The sequence below is a fragment of the Vicia villosa genome, linkage group LG2, assembly GCF_029867415.1.
Source record: "Vicia villosa cultivar HV-30 ecotype Madison, WI linkage group LG2, Vvil1.0, whole genome shotgun sequence".
NCBI classification, from domain to species: domain Eukaryota; kingdom Viridiplantae; phylum Streptophyta; class Magnoliopsida; order Fabales; family Fabaceae; genus Vicia; species Vicia villosa.
In genome coordinates, this window is record NC_081181.1 from 217,334,873 (window position 1) to 217,352,889 (window position 18,017).

The 18,017-nt window shown below is 35.9% G+C and overlaps 1 protein-coding gene across 1 annotated transcript; it reads right to left on the reverse strand.

The window, feature by feature from the left end:
* Positions 1-7,635: 7,635 nt before the first annotated feature.
* Positions 7,636-10,031, reverse strand: LOC131653910 (protein indeterminate-domain 11-like). Its single transcript, XM_058924253.1, has 3 exons — positions 9,359-10,031; positions 8,818-9,217; positions 7,636-8,483 (listed from the first exon to the last, which is right to left on the reverse strand). The coding sequence occupies exons 1-3, from the start codon at positions 9,501-9,503 to the stop codon at positions 7,760-7,762; spliced, it is 1,269 nt and encodes a 422-aa protein (XP_058780236.1). The 5' UTR covers positions 9,504-10,031; the 3' UTR covers positions 7,636-7,759.
* Between the last annotated feature and the right edge of the window lie 7,986 nt (positions 10,032-18,017).

The window sequence follows — 18,017 nt, forward strand, 5'->3', positions numbered from 1 at the left end:
TGTTAATTTCGGGTTATTTTAATCTTTAATTTCGAAAAGTTTCACATTGGTCTTTTAACTCTTCAAAATGTATCGTGTTGGTCATTTCTGTCTAATTAACGATGGAAAAACTAAAAAATGGTTGCTAAATCAGTCGTTAACATGATAAAAAAGACTAAAATAATACCTTTTGAATGAAAATTTTTAAAGTTAAATGACCAAAACGAACTCTCAAATTACCCGACGATTTTTTTTTTTTTACCAATTAATATTTATTTGACTTATTATGTAAAAGTGTAAAAGTAGAATTATGAAATACAACTAGGGTCTATACACTCTTTAACTTTGCAAAGCTGCATGAAGCCATGAACTAGCAAAAAGAAAAGAGAGACAAAGAAAGTAGAAAATTTCTTTAGCCACCTCCCTATGGGGTCACCCCCAGCGAAAATCCCAAAATACCCCTGCTTCGGAAATGAACTTCCGAAGCGCTTTTTTTTTTAAAAAATTTCCACAATTCGGAAGTGCATCTCCGAAAACACCTCATGGGGGGTGTCTTCGGAGATGAACTTCCGAAAACACCTCATGGGGGTGAATTCGGAAATGAACTTCCGAATTATGCAGAAACTGTGTTTTTTTTTTATGTTTTTTCTTAAACAGTCTCGCATTTTAATTAAACGCAAACGCCAAATAAAATAAGCAACAGATAAACTGAAAATACTAATATGATAAATCCAATCCAAATAATATATACAAACCGAAAATAATAATAATACTGTGCGAAAGATACAATCCGAATATCAAAAAATAAATAAACCCGACCACTACTGGGTGTGCCTAACCCTCTCACCCTGGGCCCTCCTCTACCGCCTGTACCCCGCCGCACGGCCCGCATCAGTGACGATCATCTCCATCACAACGATTGCATCTGGACCGCCATGATGAACGACACCTCGATCCAAGGCGTCCCGCCCAAGCATCTCTATCCACTGGCAGATCGACATGAGATCAATGGCGTGGTCATCCTCGGCCTGCTGGTTCTCCAGGATCTCCTCATGTGCTGGCCTAGGAGCGCTGGGAACGTCGGATCTCAGCAGAGGATGGGACACCCGGTAGAACCATGTGACGTACCCCTCCTCACTGTGCCAGTCCTGTGTGACCCGAGTGAGACGGTACTCCTGCGGTACCACATGCTGCTGCCACTCCGCCCATATGGCAGTGAGCTGCACTCGGGTCACTCTGTCGGGAGCAGCCTCAAAGGGTGACCTGGGTATCCGCTGCACGAATCCGAACTGACGCATGCACCGCTCAGGGAGATACCAGACCATGATGCCGGTCCCGCATGCCAACCAGCCTGAATATAAAGCAATGCCGTCAAAGGGGACAATCTGAGCGTAGTCGGCGAACGGCCTCCAGGTGACGTCGTCGTGCATCGTGCGGTCCAAGTACAAACGGTATGGTCCCACCGCATCGTTCCCCCTTTGGAGAGCGTATCTGGCGGCCCTGGGCATGGCGTCAACGTACGCAGGATCGATGTGGAAGCCGTGGATGCGGGAGAAGTAGGAGATGATCCAGCTCTGGAACACAAACACGATAATGTATTAAAAAAAATACGAAACATAAATAAATAAATAAATACGATAATGTGTTAAAATAAAACGTACCGTAAGTAGTGTGCAGGATCCGACCAACTGCCTCGTCCTCCAGTTGAAGGCCTCATTCAGCTTCTGGTAGAGGTATGCCAGAGTAGCTGCCCCCAGTTCCACTGGTGAACGGTATCCAGGTCCATGAAGTAGCGGAGGTAGGTCACATCGACGTACCTGGCTCTCTTGTCCATAAAGCATGCAGCGCCTACCACATGCATGTACCAGCACCGGAGAGCGCAGCCGCGGTGATAGTGTGTGAACAGCTCGTCACCCGCATCCTCGGATTCGGCCGCCGACACCAAGTGGTGCTTGAAATAGGCGCTCAGTGTGGTGAACCGGATATGAGGCCCAGAAGTCGTGGCGCACTCAAAGTGAGCAACCTCGTGCTCCATGCCCAAATAGAGCGTCATCCACTCAATGGCCTCGACCCTCTGGATCTTGGAGTGGTGCAACAGCGGCCCCCTAATCGGAAGGTGGAGAAGACACTGCACGTCATGCAAGGTGATCGTCATCTCCCCAACCGGCAAGTGGAAAGAGGACGTCTCCTTGTGCCAGCGCTCCACAAATGCCCCCTGCATGTCGGTGCTGATGGTGGTGTACCCCGTCATGCAGAGCCCGCTGAGCCCTGAACCTCGCACATGGTCGTTAAACCACTCAGCTGCTGGTTTAAACAGACTGAAAATCTTGCGGGCGTGGTTGACCATTTTCAACGGCTCTCTCTCCTTTTACAAAAAAAAAACAAATAAGCGACATATATTAAATAAGCGACAAATAAACGGTTAAATTATAAAAAATGGTGACAAATAAACGGTTAAATTAAAAAAAATACCTCTCCCTTCCAGATCCGCCGAGCGACGTGATCGTGGTAGTGAATCTGCACGGAAGTGTCAAAGGACCCTCCCGGATAGCCGTCCTCCTGCTCATCCTCCTCCCCGGCTGGAGGGTCAACATCCGGTACACCCTCCGACTCGTGGTATGGCACTGGCACCTCCTCCTCCTGCTGCTCCTCCTCCTCCTCTCGCTGGCGGGAAGAAGATACCCGAGCCTAGATCCAGATGAAGAGGTACCCTCTCCCACGTCCTCGGGTACTCGCACACGGCGTCCCCGGCCACGCCCCCGTCCCTGTGTCGACGCCAGCTGCGCCGCGGCCCGCTCGCGTCTAGCCGACGCAGTCTGGGTCTCCCTACCCTGTCTGATGCGTGCTGGTTGGTTGCCTGACATGTTCCTGTAAACAATCGAAATCGATTAATATGCGAGACAAAATAAAAAACAAAAAAAATGCACTTCTGATACAGTTCGGAAGTTCATTTCCGAAAACTGGGATGGAGGTGTTTTCGGAAATGAACTTCCGAAACACCCCTGCGCAGAGCTTCTCTGCAACCTCCAATGGCAGACCCAAAAAACCTACACCAAAACTATTTTTATGCCTACTAAACATCCTAATATCAGTACTAACCTATCTTAATGTGATTTTTTCAGTTTCTAAACACCTTAATAGAGTTTATTCAAATAGATCTAAAACTTGAAAAAACATTGATAAACTTACCAATTAGTGTTTGATGATGAGTTTGGTTGAGATTGGAAGAAGACTTGGGCAATCTCTTTGATCTTACACTTGCTTTTTGCAGAAAATTTGAAGAGGGGTTGTGTTTTGATTTGAATTAGGGTAAAATGTTTGGGGAGGGGGAGTGTTTTGATAAATCTGCAAAATGCGCAGTATTTCGGAAGTTCATTTCCGAAATGCTGTTTTCGGAAATGAACTTCCGAAATAAGACAATTTTTTTAAAAAAAAGGCGTTTTCGGAGATGCATCTCCGAAACCACCTTTTTCCTTGCATTTCGGAAGTTCATTTCCGAAGTCAGGGGTAGTATGGAGTTTTCACCAGAGGTGGACTAAAAGGTAGGGAGGTTGGCAAAGAAATTTTCAAAAAGTATGATAAGGACTTATCATGTTATTCTTCTATCACATGACCTACAACTTGATTCCAATGGCAAAAAATTACAAAAAGACAAAAAAGAATATTAAGCCAAATCCCAATTTATTTATTTATAAATTAAAAACAAAGTAACACTCCATTCCAAATATGGTGAGAATTATTGTATATTTTTATAAAAAAATATTAATAAATAAATACTACAAACATGAAAGTTGAATCAGGGTACATGCCAGTATTGTCATAGATTCTTCATTCTTATTTCATTTATACACATTATAGAATTTGACAGGTACGCACAAAAAACAACAACATATTTTAAGAATATAGTTACCATCATGTTATTTTGCAGGTCTAATTAAAGTAGAATTACATTTTTCTTTTGACGGAAACCGAAGAAGTAAATTTAAGCTATGATCAAAAGCAAAAGAAAATTAACATTTTTTTTGTTAGTCTCATATGTAAGAAAAAAAAATCTTATTTGAAATACATCATTATCATTTTTTTGTCGCTTGATCCACAATTTTGTTCTATTTTTAATTAACCTCCCGTTAATGAATAGTGAGATAGGTTCATGAATTAATTGGTCTTAATGAAATTCTCTTTCACCTTTGTAAAAACAAAATAAAAGGTTTTAATTTGATTAAATTTTATCTGATACACCCTTCTCATCTTAAAATATATATTTCCACACTTACTAAAGATTTTATTATTATTTTATATAATAATAAAAAAATTAACACATTTTATTAATTTATCGCTACTCAATAAAAATTGAGCAATTTCATAAGAAAATTTCTCAACTCAAATAACTCGCAATATTGTAATTTAAATAATACTAATATGGGTTAATATTCATTTTCGCCTCTGTCATTTTGGACGAATTCAAAAATTAATCATGTAAAAAGGTATAGATTTTGTCCTTGTCTTTTCTATTTTTTTTTAACCTTTTAGTGAATTTGGTCAACAAAGTCGGTGATGTGACATGTACAGACCAATTTTTTTTCTATTATTCATTTAAATAAATATCCACATAGCATTTAACATGTATTTAATATTAATTTATTCTCCTAATTACTAAAACCTTGAAATAATTGAGTGAGTGAAATTATTTATTCGAAACAATATTGGACAACATTTACCTTAAACCCCCAAACCTATAAACTAATTAAAAACGGAGAGAGCCTCACACAGACCAACCTAACTTCCTCACCGATCCCAATAAAGAGAGCATAACGTAGGCACACCTCACCAGAAAGCCTCTAGAAGGATCGGGAATCCTCTCACAGACAATTGTCTGATTGTTCTTGACCAACCAAACAAGAGAACTAAATAACTCTGTCAGAAGGTCTTCCTCCCTGACAAGAAGGGAATGCTTCTACCTAAAATCCGAAACTCAAACCTCTAATACCTAGCTCCTTATCTACCCCATAACTAGAGACTTTTGCTTTGATATGAGAAACAACCTTTTAAAATAAACACTCAACGAGGACTACCCCACCCAGACATCATGCCAAAAACTGATATTCAAACCTTCCCCTACCACTCTGAAGCTTGAAAGAGGTGAACCAATCAGAATGTTGATCTAGCGAGGAGTCGAGAAGAGAGATTCCTCTCCACCAAAAGGAAGCGTTCCTAAGAGCGAACATTCTACCATTTATAAGGGAACCACACACCTGAGCACTATATCTAGACGAAACAATATTCTTCTATAAAAATGAGTTAACCCAAAGAATCCTCCACCTCCACTTACTTAATAGTGTTAAATTCACAATCCTAAGACCCTTAACCCTTAAACCACCAACACTCTTAGACTTGCATATATCCTCCCACTTCATCCACGCAATCTTAGACCCTCCTTTCGAACCACCCAAAAGGAAGCTCCTTTACAGTCCAACTAACTTCTTTGAGGTTATAATCAACAACTTTAGGAAAGAAATGAAGAAAATAAGAATCAAGTTCATTATTGAATTTAGAAGGACAACCCATTCAGACTCACAAACCTATTCCTTCAGAATCTTTATGGAAACTAACATTCACCCGAGGATTCCACATCAATTCCTTCGTAGAATTGATTAACTCTCACCGAAAATCCTAAATACTTAAATAAATGTCTAACCAAAAAAAGTTTTAAAAACTTGTTAAAAAATTGTTACTAAGTAGAATTTTTTTTTTTAATATGAACCATAAATATTAAGTTAATTCATTGATCTTGCCAAATAAGTATTCACTTGAAATCAATTATATGAAAAATTGCATAACTTCAAACTAGAGCTGTCAAAATGGGCTACCCGACCCTAAACGGGCCGGCCCAAGCGGGCCTCGGGCTTTTCAGGGCCGGGCCCAAAAAGCCCATTTTTACTACCCAGGCCCAGCTCTGTCTGGGCTGCGGGCTACCCGGCCCAAATGGGCCTCGGCCCTAAACGGGCCTATTTCTAAAAAAATAAAATTTTCTCCTTATTTTTCTTATAACCATACAATTGCATGCAATAATACTTATATATATATATATATATATATATATATATATATATATATATATATATATATATATATATATATATATATATATATATATATATATCCAAAATTACGATTTTTAAATAATCTATATAAGTTACAATTAAAATGTAAAACAACATATTAACTTAATTTCAACTATTCAAAATACATCAGAAATTATATTTAATTTTGCACACAAAATTAAATAACTTGTTCCAACAAATTTTAAGATATAAATATTCATGACAATTATAATTTTATAACAATCATAACATCAAACTGTTATAAAATTTTATAACGATTATAATTAAATTGATGGGATATTATTTTATAGCAAATTGTTATATATATGATTTGTACTAACTCTATCCTACCATAAAAAATTACATCATAACTTTTTAAATCTTATTTCAACCTTATTTTTAATTAGAATATATCATGGTGTCTTTTCTATACTATCTACATAATTATATTAGGATGAAACCTTTTAGTTTTAAATTAAGTCAAACCATCAACTTTTGTTTGATATTTATACCTTTATAATACTAAAAATAAATTAAAATACATAATACACAAATTGTTTGTAGCATACCTTTATGAATTAGGAAAGGATAATTTCTAGTTACATTACAAAATTGTTATATAAATGATTTGTACTAACTTTATCCTACCATAAAAAATTACATCATAACTTTTTAAATCTTATTTCAACCTTATTTTTAATTAGAATATATCATGGTGTCTTTTCTATACTATCTACATAATTATATTAGGATGAAACCTTTTAGTTTTAAATTAAGTCAAACCATCAACTTTTGTTTGATATTTATACCTTTATAATACTAAAAATAAATTAAAATACATAATACACAAATTGTTTGTAGCATACCTTTATGAATTAGGAAAGGATAATTTCTAGTTACATTACAAAATTATTTTTTTTGGGCTGGCGGGCTACCCATGGCCCATACGGGTCGACCCATATTTTTTAGGGCTTTTTAGGGCCGGACTTAAAAAGGCCCGGATGTAAATGGACTCGAAAAATAAGGCCCAAACCCTAATTATTTTCGGGCCTAATGGGCCGGCCCATGGGCTTCGGTCCATTTTGACAGCTCTACTTCAAACTATACATTAATGTGAAAGATTTGTTAATTATATATGATTATCTTTTTTGATATATAATTAAAAAGGAAAAATGCTAATTAGTGTTCTCAGGACAATGGCTAAGACTTTAAAATAGTAAATTTATCTCAGTAATCAGGTATTTAATGCCATGAAAATTAAAATATTAAATTTTTTATAAAAAAATTTCTTTTTTTTGAAATGCTTAACCATTGCCTGAGGGCTGGTTAGCCAGACCCAATTAAAAAGTACTATATTTTCCAATTTAAGAGGGAGTATAATTAATACAATAGTAAAATCCATACTGTATTAAGTGTTTAGAGAGTGTGTTTGATTACCAACTAGCTAGCTAGGTTTCTCATATTTAATCTGAGTTACATTAACCGTAAATTTGCATAATATTTTTTTTACTGCTGCATTAAAAAAATAGACAAATACTATAAGGAATAGAATATGTTGGGACTCCAAATAGTCCTTCCCTTTGGGAAGATTGACAATATAAGACAAACAAAAAGGACACATTTAAAATATTTGTTTAATTTAAGAAAAAAATTAAATGAAGATATTTACACCAACCAAACTAATTACCTTGCCATTGTTTTTGAGTTTCGTTTTGTTGATTATGGGAATTTGAAGAGTCCATGCAGTTTCCCATACCAGCAATACTCAGAATATCACTATCAGATAAAGGCCTTAGACCTAAGAAATCTCTTGTAAATGCATCATTTCCTCCGGTGACGGTAACCGTGCCGCCGCGGTCATCAATGGTGGTTGTTGTTCCATGAAAGCCAGAAGAAGAGAAAGAGTTGTTCATCATTTGGTCTTCACATGAGGACAAATTCAAACCAAAATTACTATTTGAGTTTAACATGTTGTTGTTGGTGGAAGAGTCATCAAGAGACACGTGACCTTGTTGGCGGGTCCCACTTATCATGATCATGGATTGTTGTTGTGATGAGCTGGTTGTTGAACCCATCTGAGCTGCTTTCTGTAACAATGCTGTAGCTGACATGTGAGGTGAAACTGCAGATGTTGGTTGGTATGATGGAAGTGTAGTAGGACCGTTTCTAGGGTTAGGGTTTTCATGAAGGTTTAGATCTTGTTCTAATTCAAGCCATGATGGTATTTGAATTTCTTGCTTTAGAAAACTGAAATTTTGATGCTCTTTCTTTAATGTGAAACCTTGTGTCTCATGAGTTTGGAGATTGATGATGTTGTGAGAGCTTGGTTGATGAGTTACAGTTCTTGAACTCTCTTCTGCTAATGCATCACAGAATGCTCTATGAGTTATGAAACTGTCCCTCCTGAAAAATCATATAGAAACAAAACTTAACGACACGTCAGTGTCGTGCGTGTGTCTGATGTTCACGAGAAAGTGTCATGTCTGGTATTCGTGTCTATACTATCACTATAAAACCAAAACTTATCGAAGTGTCAGTGTCGTGTGTGTCTGATATTCGTATTAACATCTTATATAAAACCAAAACTTGTCGGCATGTCAGTCAGTATTGTGTCTGGTGTCTGTGTCTATGGTTAATAGTTCGTTACATTATTATCAACTTGTAGAGATATAGAATGTGGTAATTATTTTTCTAATGATTGAGTTTAGGTTTAGAAATTATATAATATTTAAGCTACCTTGTGAAGAGGGTTCCACAGTCACATCTATATTCTCTTGTACCACAGGTTTTGGAGTGAGCTTTCCAATCTGATTGAACAGCATACTTCTTAGAGCACTTATCACATTTCCACTTTTTCTCACCGTGCTTTCTGCAAAAGTGCTTCTTGATACCAGTTAAATCTCCCAAGGCTCTTGATGGCTCATGGTGCACACAAGTTGGTTCTGGACATACATATACTTTCTTCCTTATTATCTCATTGCCTGTTCTCTGCTTCAACTTCCATGGTAAATTATGTCCTCTTTTATGAAGTTGAAGATTCTGATCTCTTTGAAATCCTTTGTTGCAGATCTCACATATGAATCTATTCGTCGCCATAAGCGTCTTCGGCGATAACGCTATAACTTCAGCTTCCGGGTCTAAAATTAATATTATCAAATCAAATAAAAAATCTAACAAACATAATTACAATTACGGCCGCAATATTATGGTTTGTACTAGCATAATCATAATCGCAACCAAAAACAAAATATTGCTAGGAAGTAAGATAATAATTAAACCTGGGTTGCCAGGAAGGTTTCTCCTTTTCTTCACCGGAGTCTCGTCATGAGTTTGAGATTGTGATGGAGAAAAGTATTGTTGAGGATAATTGGTTGCAGCAGCGGTAGCAGTAGCTTCACCAGATGCAGAAGTCAAATTAGACATGTTTTCCTCAACAAACAAAACCTTAGATCATGTTTTTTTCTCTTATGTTTGAAGTTTGTTGAGTTCTAATAACACTGTACTAAACTACTAATAACATGTTCATGTTCCATGGATCTGTCTTTGCTTTTTCTGGGATCTGCAGACAAGACTTACCCAAAACAGAAAAGGAAAAAAAAAGTGAAACTTTAACACAGATAGAACTATTGGGTAGTGACAGAATGAACAGAATAAATTAAAGAAAGCAAAACTGATATGAAACTCATGAATAGTCTTTGAAATAATTGTTCCAGCAAATAAAACAAAAATGAAAAACACAAGAGAGAGAGAAAGAGAGAGTTGAGAGAGATGAGAGAGAGGATTCTTGTGTTTGAGTATGTCCAAAAGAACAATAGTGGAAACCAGAAAGGCAAGAGGAACCCTACGGTTTAACACTGACGTTGGTGTTTTTGTCTTTTTTCTCTATTCTCTTTCTCAACATCAGAAAAATTGTTGCTTTTTCTATTGTATATTTTTTGCTTTTATGATGATAACTCAAAATTTTGGCTATTATAAACTTTTGTTTAAAATACACGTAGTTCTTTCTTTCCTTTCTGTTGTAAAGTAATAAACAGAAAAAAGGGAAGAAAAGGGAAGCATGTAAAAAGAAGGTATCATTTGTGTATGCAGATAGATATGTAGATCTATAGGTATATTGAAAGAGAGAATCATAGGTTTACTTTATGTATTATTAGTACTTATTTAACATCATGATTTATGGTAACATGATTGATCCATTGATTAGTCTATGATTTAATTATTTTTTACTCATCTCTATTATCATCATCATTATGGAGTAGTAATTATTTTCCATGCTTCATTCATTTTGTTATCATTGTTGCTATTGACTAAAGAAACGGTTGAAATTTCTGACATTTTTGCATGGTTGCATTACATGAATTAAAGGCTTAACAGTAAACTTTAGTTATTTTATTATGGATCTAAACTTGGTTACTTAGCCCACATCTATTCACTTCTATCTCTTCCACTCAGGCGTGGCAAACGGGCATATCCGTCCTGCAAAAGTCTGCAAAATAATGGGGGCAGAGCGGACATAGTTAGGAGTGCGGACATAAAACCTTGACCCGCCCCGCAAAAAGTGAGGCGGGGCGAACTAAGCCCGCGGACATTGCACTTTTTAGGCTTAAAAATATAAAAAATTATGTTAATGTTCGTGCCGGCAAAAGTCCACCTAAAAAACGGGACAGGGTGGGATGGTCACATTAAAGGTTGAGGGCCTAAAATCTTGGTCCGCTCCGCAAAACGGACATGCCCAACGGCCCGAACCCGTTTTGCTACCCCTACTTCCAGCTCTTTGTTACTCTCACTTCCAAGTTATTTTTTTTTATATTTAAGAATTTTTTTTACCTTTATGCCACTCTTTTGAAACTAAAATAGCACAATTTAACAAGTTGAATTTTTTTTTGCATAAGTGTCACTTTTTTATGTAGTGGTTCGCCCATGTATTGGACGAAAAGCTGAAATTTTTCCCCCAGTTGAGGTTCAGATAGGGGTTGGCCGGCCTGCACTGGTCTTTTTTATGAATATTTAAATTATTTTTTTGATTTTTAAATATCAATAATTAATTATTTAAACAATTAATTCAATAAAATATAATATTTAATTATTATTTTAATTTTATAATAAAAATATAAATGTAATAATAATTTTTTTATTAATGCCATGAACAATTTACAAAAAAAAAACTATTTTTTCTTTGGCTTTTGCTGGACCTTATGACCTCCAATGTAACAGCGGGCAGAAAATTTGGTCCGCTTCCCCTTGCCGAGCTGTGATTCATCGTTTGGTGGAAGTTGCCTTTGTGGAGATTCGTCGCTAGAAAGATATTCGTTATGCAACGATGAATCGCCGCACATTGCAAATTCCAATTGTTCAGCAGATGGAGGCAGTAATTTGAGAAACTCATCATCAGTGAGTGAAATGTTGGGGAGTTGTTGGAAAAGATGTACATAGTTTTGTGGCACAGGCGGTTGAATGTCTGGATAATAGGCATTCGTAGCGTCAAATGTATATGGAAGTTGGGAGAGTGAAGGGGTAGGGTATTGCGGTTGAGACTGGGAGAAATTGGTGGTCGATGTCGGGTTGAGGGATTGGGGTGTATTGTAGTGGTGGTCGAAGTGTTGATTGTTGTTGATATTGTTGTTGATGGTAGTAGTAGTTTGTCTTGGAGGTTGGGGTGTAAGGACTTGGATGTTGAGATGCAGTGGCAAAAAATGTGTGTTGTTGTGTGGTTTGAGTGTGATGGAATGCTTGTTGTGGGAACGAAGATGTTTGGATTTGGAATTGTGTTGGGTTCATTTGTGGGAAATTTTGATGAAAGGGAGGTGGGGCTGTTTGTTGTGGGAACGAAAATACTTGGGTTTGGAATTGTGTTGGGTTCATTTTTGGGATTTCTTGATGAAAGGGAGGTGGGGTTATTTGTTGTGTTGCGGAAGAGGACCATGAAAGTATATAATATAAGTAGTTGAACTCCACACCCGAATATCTCGCCGAACACAAGAAGGGTAATTTGGGTAGAGTCTCCACAAAAACTGCAACACATAAATTATTAATTAGAGTTCAAACTCGTATCCACGTAGTTGAAAAAGTTAATATATGCTACGAATATAAACATACATTTCTAGGAACCATGTGATCTAGTACAAAACGATATCCACTTAGATATAAACATACCTCGTTGAGCAAATCTTGAATTTTTAAATAGTGTAATTAGAAATAAGCGATAAATTAAAAACATGACTATAGGAAACAATGAATTTATAAAATAAATTTAGCGAACACCGTATGGATAGGATGGAACCACTTCACTCCTTGGAGCAAGTTGTGGAATGTTGCAGTAGGTCCACACGGCGAGAAGGAGTACGCACCCTCCAATACTCCTGACTCCTTTACAAGATGCTTTGCACATCTCCCTGTAGAGAAAACACAAACAAGCAGATTCCCAACTATATTGTCCGCATTTATCAAGATCTTTGATGAATTGGAACCAAGATGAATGCAATAAATTATGACTTTTGTCAGGAAATAAAACGCTAATCATGATTAAAATATATATTTTTGCGTGTAGAATATTTTCCGCCTCGGTTGGTTGGGGATTTGCTTTTGAATCACGTAACATTTCGTGGAGCCATGTCAATCTTACCGATGACTTCGCCCTATCCGCGTCAAAAGGTTATACGCCTAAAGCATCCATACACGCACTATCACCTCCTTCGGAAGCACCTCGAACAGCCTTCCCATCTATATAGAGGCCGAACAACATATGCACGTCCTCAAGGATTATTATACATTCCCCGGTTGACAAATGAAACGTATGTGTTTACGGCCTCCATCTTTCAAGCATCGCAACAACAAGTTTTGAATCAATACTTCTAAAGTTGATTTCGGAAACTCGTCCAAAACTGGCTCGTTCCAATAGAGGCTTAATAAACTCACTTGGTTCCTCATCGAATAAATGCGAATGAAGTCTAAATCTTTTTATTTCGTCCTATGCAAAAGTAGACAAAATATATCAATAACTTGTAAAAACCAAAGATGTATATACAAATAAATTCTAGAGTTTAATCATCAACGTAGGCTTTGTTGTTGAAAAAAATAGTGTTGCATCTCTACTTCATAAATGGGAACGTTGGAAAAGTGTCTAAAGACATCTTCAAGAGTTAAAACAAAAGTGTCTAAAGACATCTTCAAGAGTTAAAACAAGCCTTTGATTGTAACTGATGTGAGTACAAATGAGCAATTCAAACTTATTTATAGGCGACAAAAAATTAATAAAATATATGCATTTGGATATCTATTGGTCGAGCTGACACATGCACGCATCTTCTTCATGCGCTCGTCCAACCTACGCCTTCATCGTATATTCATTTCAACGGATCGGCCAATGATGCACCTACCATATTATATTATATTAAATTAATTTATTTAATAAAATATCTTATTAACCAATTTATTATAACAATTATTACAATTAATATACATTTATATTTTTATTATAAAATTAAAATAATAATTAAATATTATATTTCATTTAACTAATAGTTTAAATAAATAATTATTGATATTTAAAAATAAAAAAAATCATTTACATTTTCAAAATTAAAAAAAAAAAAAAAACTACCTACAGAGTCGGCCAACCCCTGACCAAACCCAACTGAAGAAAAAATTTCAGCTTTTCGTCCCATACATGGACGAACCACTACATAAATTGTTTCTTTTTCTATTGTATATTTTTTGCTTTTAAGATGATAACTCAAATTTTTGGCTATTATAAACTTTTGTTTAGAAAATACAGAGTTCTTTCTTTCCTTTTGGTTTTTATTTTTAATATTAGAGGTATTATGGTAAAATACCTGGGTATATGTGGGGATGAAAGGTTTAATGCTCCTAATTAAATTAAAAAAAAGCCCAACCATGCGATACCTAGGTATAAATAAATAGATTTCTACCTATTGTTGAGATTTCATTAACATATTATTATCTTGTTCTTCCATATCAACGGATCTTTTATACGACGATTTTCATGCCTCATTCTGAAGCCGTGCTGCTGCAGCAGCTAGTCAATTATGCAAATCAGATTTCAAAATCAATGATATGTATGTGCCGAATCATTAGGGTATCTTAATGTAGTAAAAGTTGCATTTCAAAATAACATGGAAAAGTATGATCAATTTTTAAAAGTCCTTAGAGATTTAAGTGCTAAAAGAATTTATATAAGTCGTGTCAAAGCAAAATTGAAGACCTTGTTTAAAGGGCACAACTATTTGATTCTGGTATTCAACTCTTTCGTGCCGGAGAAACATGGATTCAAACTTTCATTAGAGGATTCACAAGCAATAGAGGATTCACATGCATCAGGTTTTCTGAAGGATCTAAAACTTGCTCTTCAATATAAGAGAAAAACTAATTTTCATGATTTTCTACAAGTTTTGAAGGATTACAAGGATCAAACTATTGATATAAGTTGTGTCTCTGCAAGAGTGAAGGGGCTGCTCAAAAATCATACCGATTTAGTTTGGGAGTTCAATACCTTCGTGCCATCTCAATATCGGATCAAGACCACTGATTAGTACTAATTTATTGTCTCAATATAATATCTTAAGTTTTACCCCTAACATTTCTTATTGTTTTGATACAAAGGAAAAAAATTAAAAGATAATGGTGATCTTGGTCAACTTCTTCCTTAGGATGTGCTTGATATCATTTGCAAGAAACTAGATTTAACCGGCCTTTTTTCGTTTTCTGGTGTTTGCAAGAATTGGAGGACTTTTCATAAATCAAATTTTGAACCATTGCTTGTTCGTTATAATGGTATAGGATCATATTCCTTTATTAGCATACCCAATCAAAAAATTTATGATTTGAACATGATGAGTTGCTTTAAGAACTGTGTCTATGTTAGAGCTTCCAGCGGATATTTCATCTTTGCTGATAAAAATAATTCATTTCGGCTATTCAATCCATTTACAAGAAAAAAAATGGTAATCAATGCCACCTTTACAGTTAAGGCTCAGTCAATTGGTCAGAATGAAGCCTTGCTTGCTTTTGAGAAATGCTCCGAGGAATATTGTATACAAATTCGCATGCTACATAATACAATTTATAGAACAATGTCAACCAAATATGTCAAACTGTCAATATCTACAAGCAGAGATTTTGTGGAGCTCCTGGAATGACAATGGACTGGCAAGGCACAACTGTAAGTCCTAACTCATTCACTCTTATAACGATTTTGCGCTTGGAAATTCCAGTTGATACATACCCCAATGTAAGCTCATATGTCAACTCAACTATAGTACAATAAAGGAAAACTATTTACTTGATCAGTTGATCTGACCACAGTCTGTTATCTTTCTTAACACTTAAGGTTTGATCAATTAGAGAATAAAAATAATGTAACTATTTATGCATCAGTTCAATTTTATCGGAAGACTTCTGGGACCTAGAGGAAATTCTCTGAAACACTTAGAAGACAGAGGACTTCATAAAGAGGCAGAAGTTGTGGGAATTGGCATTGCCGAATTCAAGTTTTAGAGAAGAGAGTCCTGGACGAAGCGGTAGTGTGTCTCCGTTTAATTCTAGTGGAACAAGTGGAATGAAGCGAGCAAAAACTGGTAGATGAAAGGCGTCGTTGTTGTGTTAGATAGATATTTAGTTTTGCAGCAATTGATTGCAGGGAATATCTGAATGAATGCAGCTATGAAAGAACCTGTTAACAATTATCGGCGGCTAGCATTATGTTGTTAAACAAGAGGGAGCGATGGGTGTGAAAGATTTTTTTTGGGAAAAAACGATAAAATAATAATGTTGGGTACTAAGAATAGGGTTGTTGAGATGTATTGGAATTCAAATGATGGATGAAGTTTTAGGTCTAAGTTTTGTGGGCACCATGTAAAAAAGTCTCGTTATTAAAGTAAAGATTTGAAAGGTATAATGCAAGTTAAAACTATGAATGAATGTGATGCCGTGTGTGTGGCATTTGTTGCAGTTAAACCCATGAATGAATGCGATGCCATGGAGTTGTTTTTGTTTTTATATGTTAATTGGAGAAGTTTGTAGGAATAAACATATATATTAGAAGTGTTCAAAATCAAACCGGCCCAATATAAAACTGCAAAATCAAACAAAACTAAATCGAAATCGCAAAAAATAATATTTGATTCAGATGTGTTTGTGTTGTTTTTAACAAAAACGCGCGGTTCGGTTTGCGGTGTGTATTCTACTTTCAACTTCTTTCGTAACTTTCACATCATTCTCAAAATATCTATCCATATTTTTCAAATGGCTAAATTTCTTCTTTTGTTCATTACTCTACTTGTCATTATTTTGTTTCTTATCGGTATTATCAAGCATGAGGAATTAGGTAAAGATTTTGTAACATTAATGATAATTATCATCTTACCATTCCTAGTCTTAGCATGGTTTATTAATAGAGGTTAATGAATAAAACATGATCATGATTTTGGTAATCGTTGTTATTGAATAAATTGATGTTTTTTTGTTTATGCATTATATATTGATTATGTTCATCTGAATTCTAATTATAATCATGTCCAACGTTAAACATCAATTCAAAATTTTAGATATGGTAATGCTACATGGACGAGTAATATGTCTTATGTTGAAGGATATGCTTTCAACCTATCGACATGATTTCGAAGACCAGTTGGAGACTACTCGATAACTCAATTTGTGTGAGATATTTAAGCCTCTTATACATACATTTTAGGGTTGATTAGAGCTTGAGTAATGTCATTTATTTATGATTTATGTTAATTTAGTTGATTTAAGGTAGAGCACATTAGGGGCTTTTTTGTTGTTGTCAATTTTATGTGTTTTGTGCTTGAGTAGAAGTGGCTCTTGTTGTAACACCCTTCTAAACCCCGCGACAATTTAAAAAATAATTCAGAGTAACATGAAACAAGGGGGCCACAATTCAATCGAGAACAAATTATTGTACGTCATTGTCATGCATCCACTAAGGAACAATTTATCATATTCATAAACATCTCATGTTAACACAGCGGAAAATTCATCATACGGATAGGAATAACATCATTGATACTGTAGCGGGGAAAATCTGATATCAAAGCCATAGGATGACTCGAATCAATATTTCAGTGAAAGTCGCCACCGCGCTTTTATTATTTCCAAAGGAAAAGGGAAAAGAACGAAAAAAACCAAAGTTTGTTTTTTAAAACAAAAGAAGAGATTTTAGGTACGGGTGTTGATTATATGAGGGGAAGGTTTAAAGCACCCCTCATATCCGTGGTACTCCACGGGAACCTTTTTGAAAATCTGTGTTGTGTGTGTGCTAAAAAACGGTTTGTTTTATTTTCAAAATAAGCTCGGCAAAGCGTTAAGCTTTGGGCCTACATACCTCCTCGGTGCAATGGAGAAGTCAGAGCTAATGTAGTTCCGCTTTTGGGAAAAACGTTTTTAAAACGAATAAACACTTTGTTGTCGTTAGAGAGAAACACTCAGCCATTGATCTTGAGCATGAGAACAAACAAGTTCTTTGCATCGCAAATGAAAGAAGGGCTCCAACTCGGATAAAATCAACGAGTATGCCACTAGCTCTCTCACGCGGAAAAGATCTCGTTATTATCAATCAATTTCAAAATCGTGGGGTATAACCACTCGTTTCGACAGTTAACGGTGTCTAAACTTTTGAAGAAAAGCCACTAAGGGCGAAAGATATTTTTGAGAAAAGGTTTTTGAAAAGGTTTGCAAACATAAGAAGGTTTTTGAAAAAGGGAGAAGATTTTGAAAATTTAAGAATGGGAGGAGATGAAGAGGCTAACCTAGTGCATAAAATAAAAGCTAAGGAAAGAAACGGTCTAACCAAATAAGAAGCCAACACTCGACATTAAGAGCCAAGGTAGTTTTCCCATCCTTTGGATTTATCAATACCAACACATTAACACTTGGGGATCCACATGAACTTATTGTCTTAGC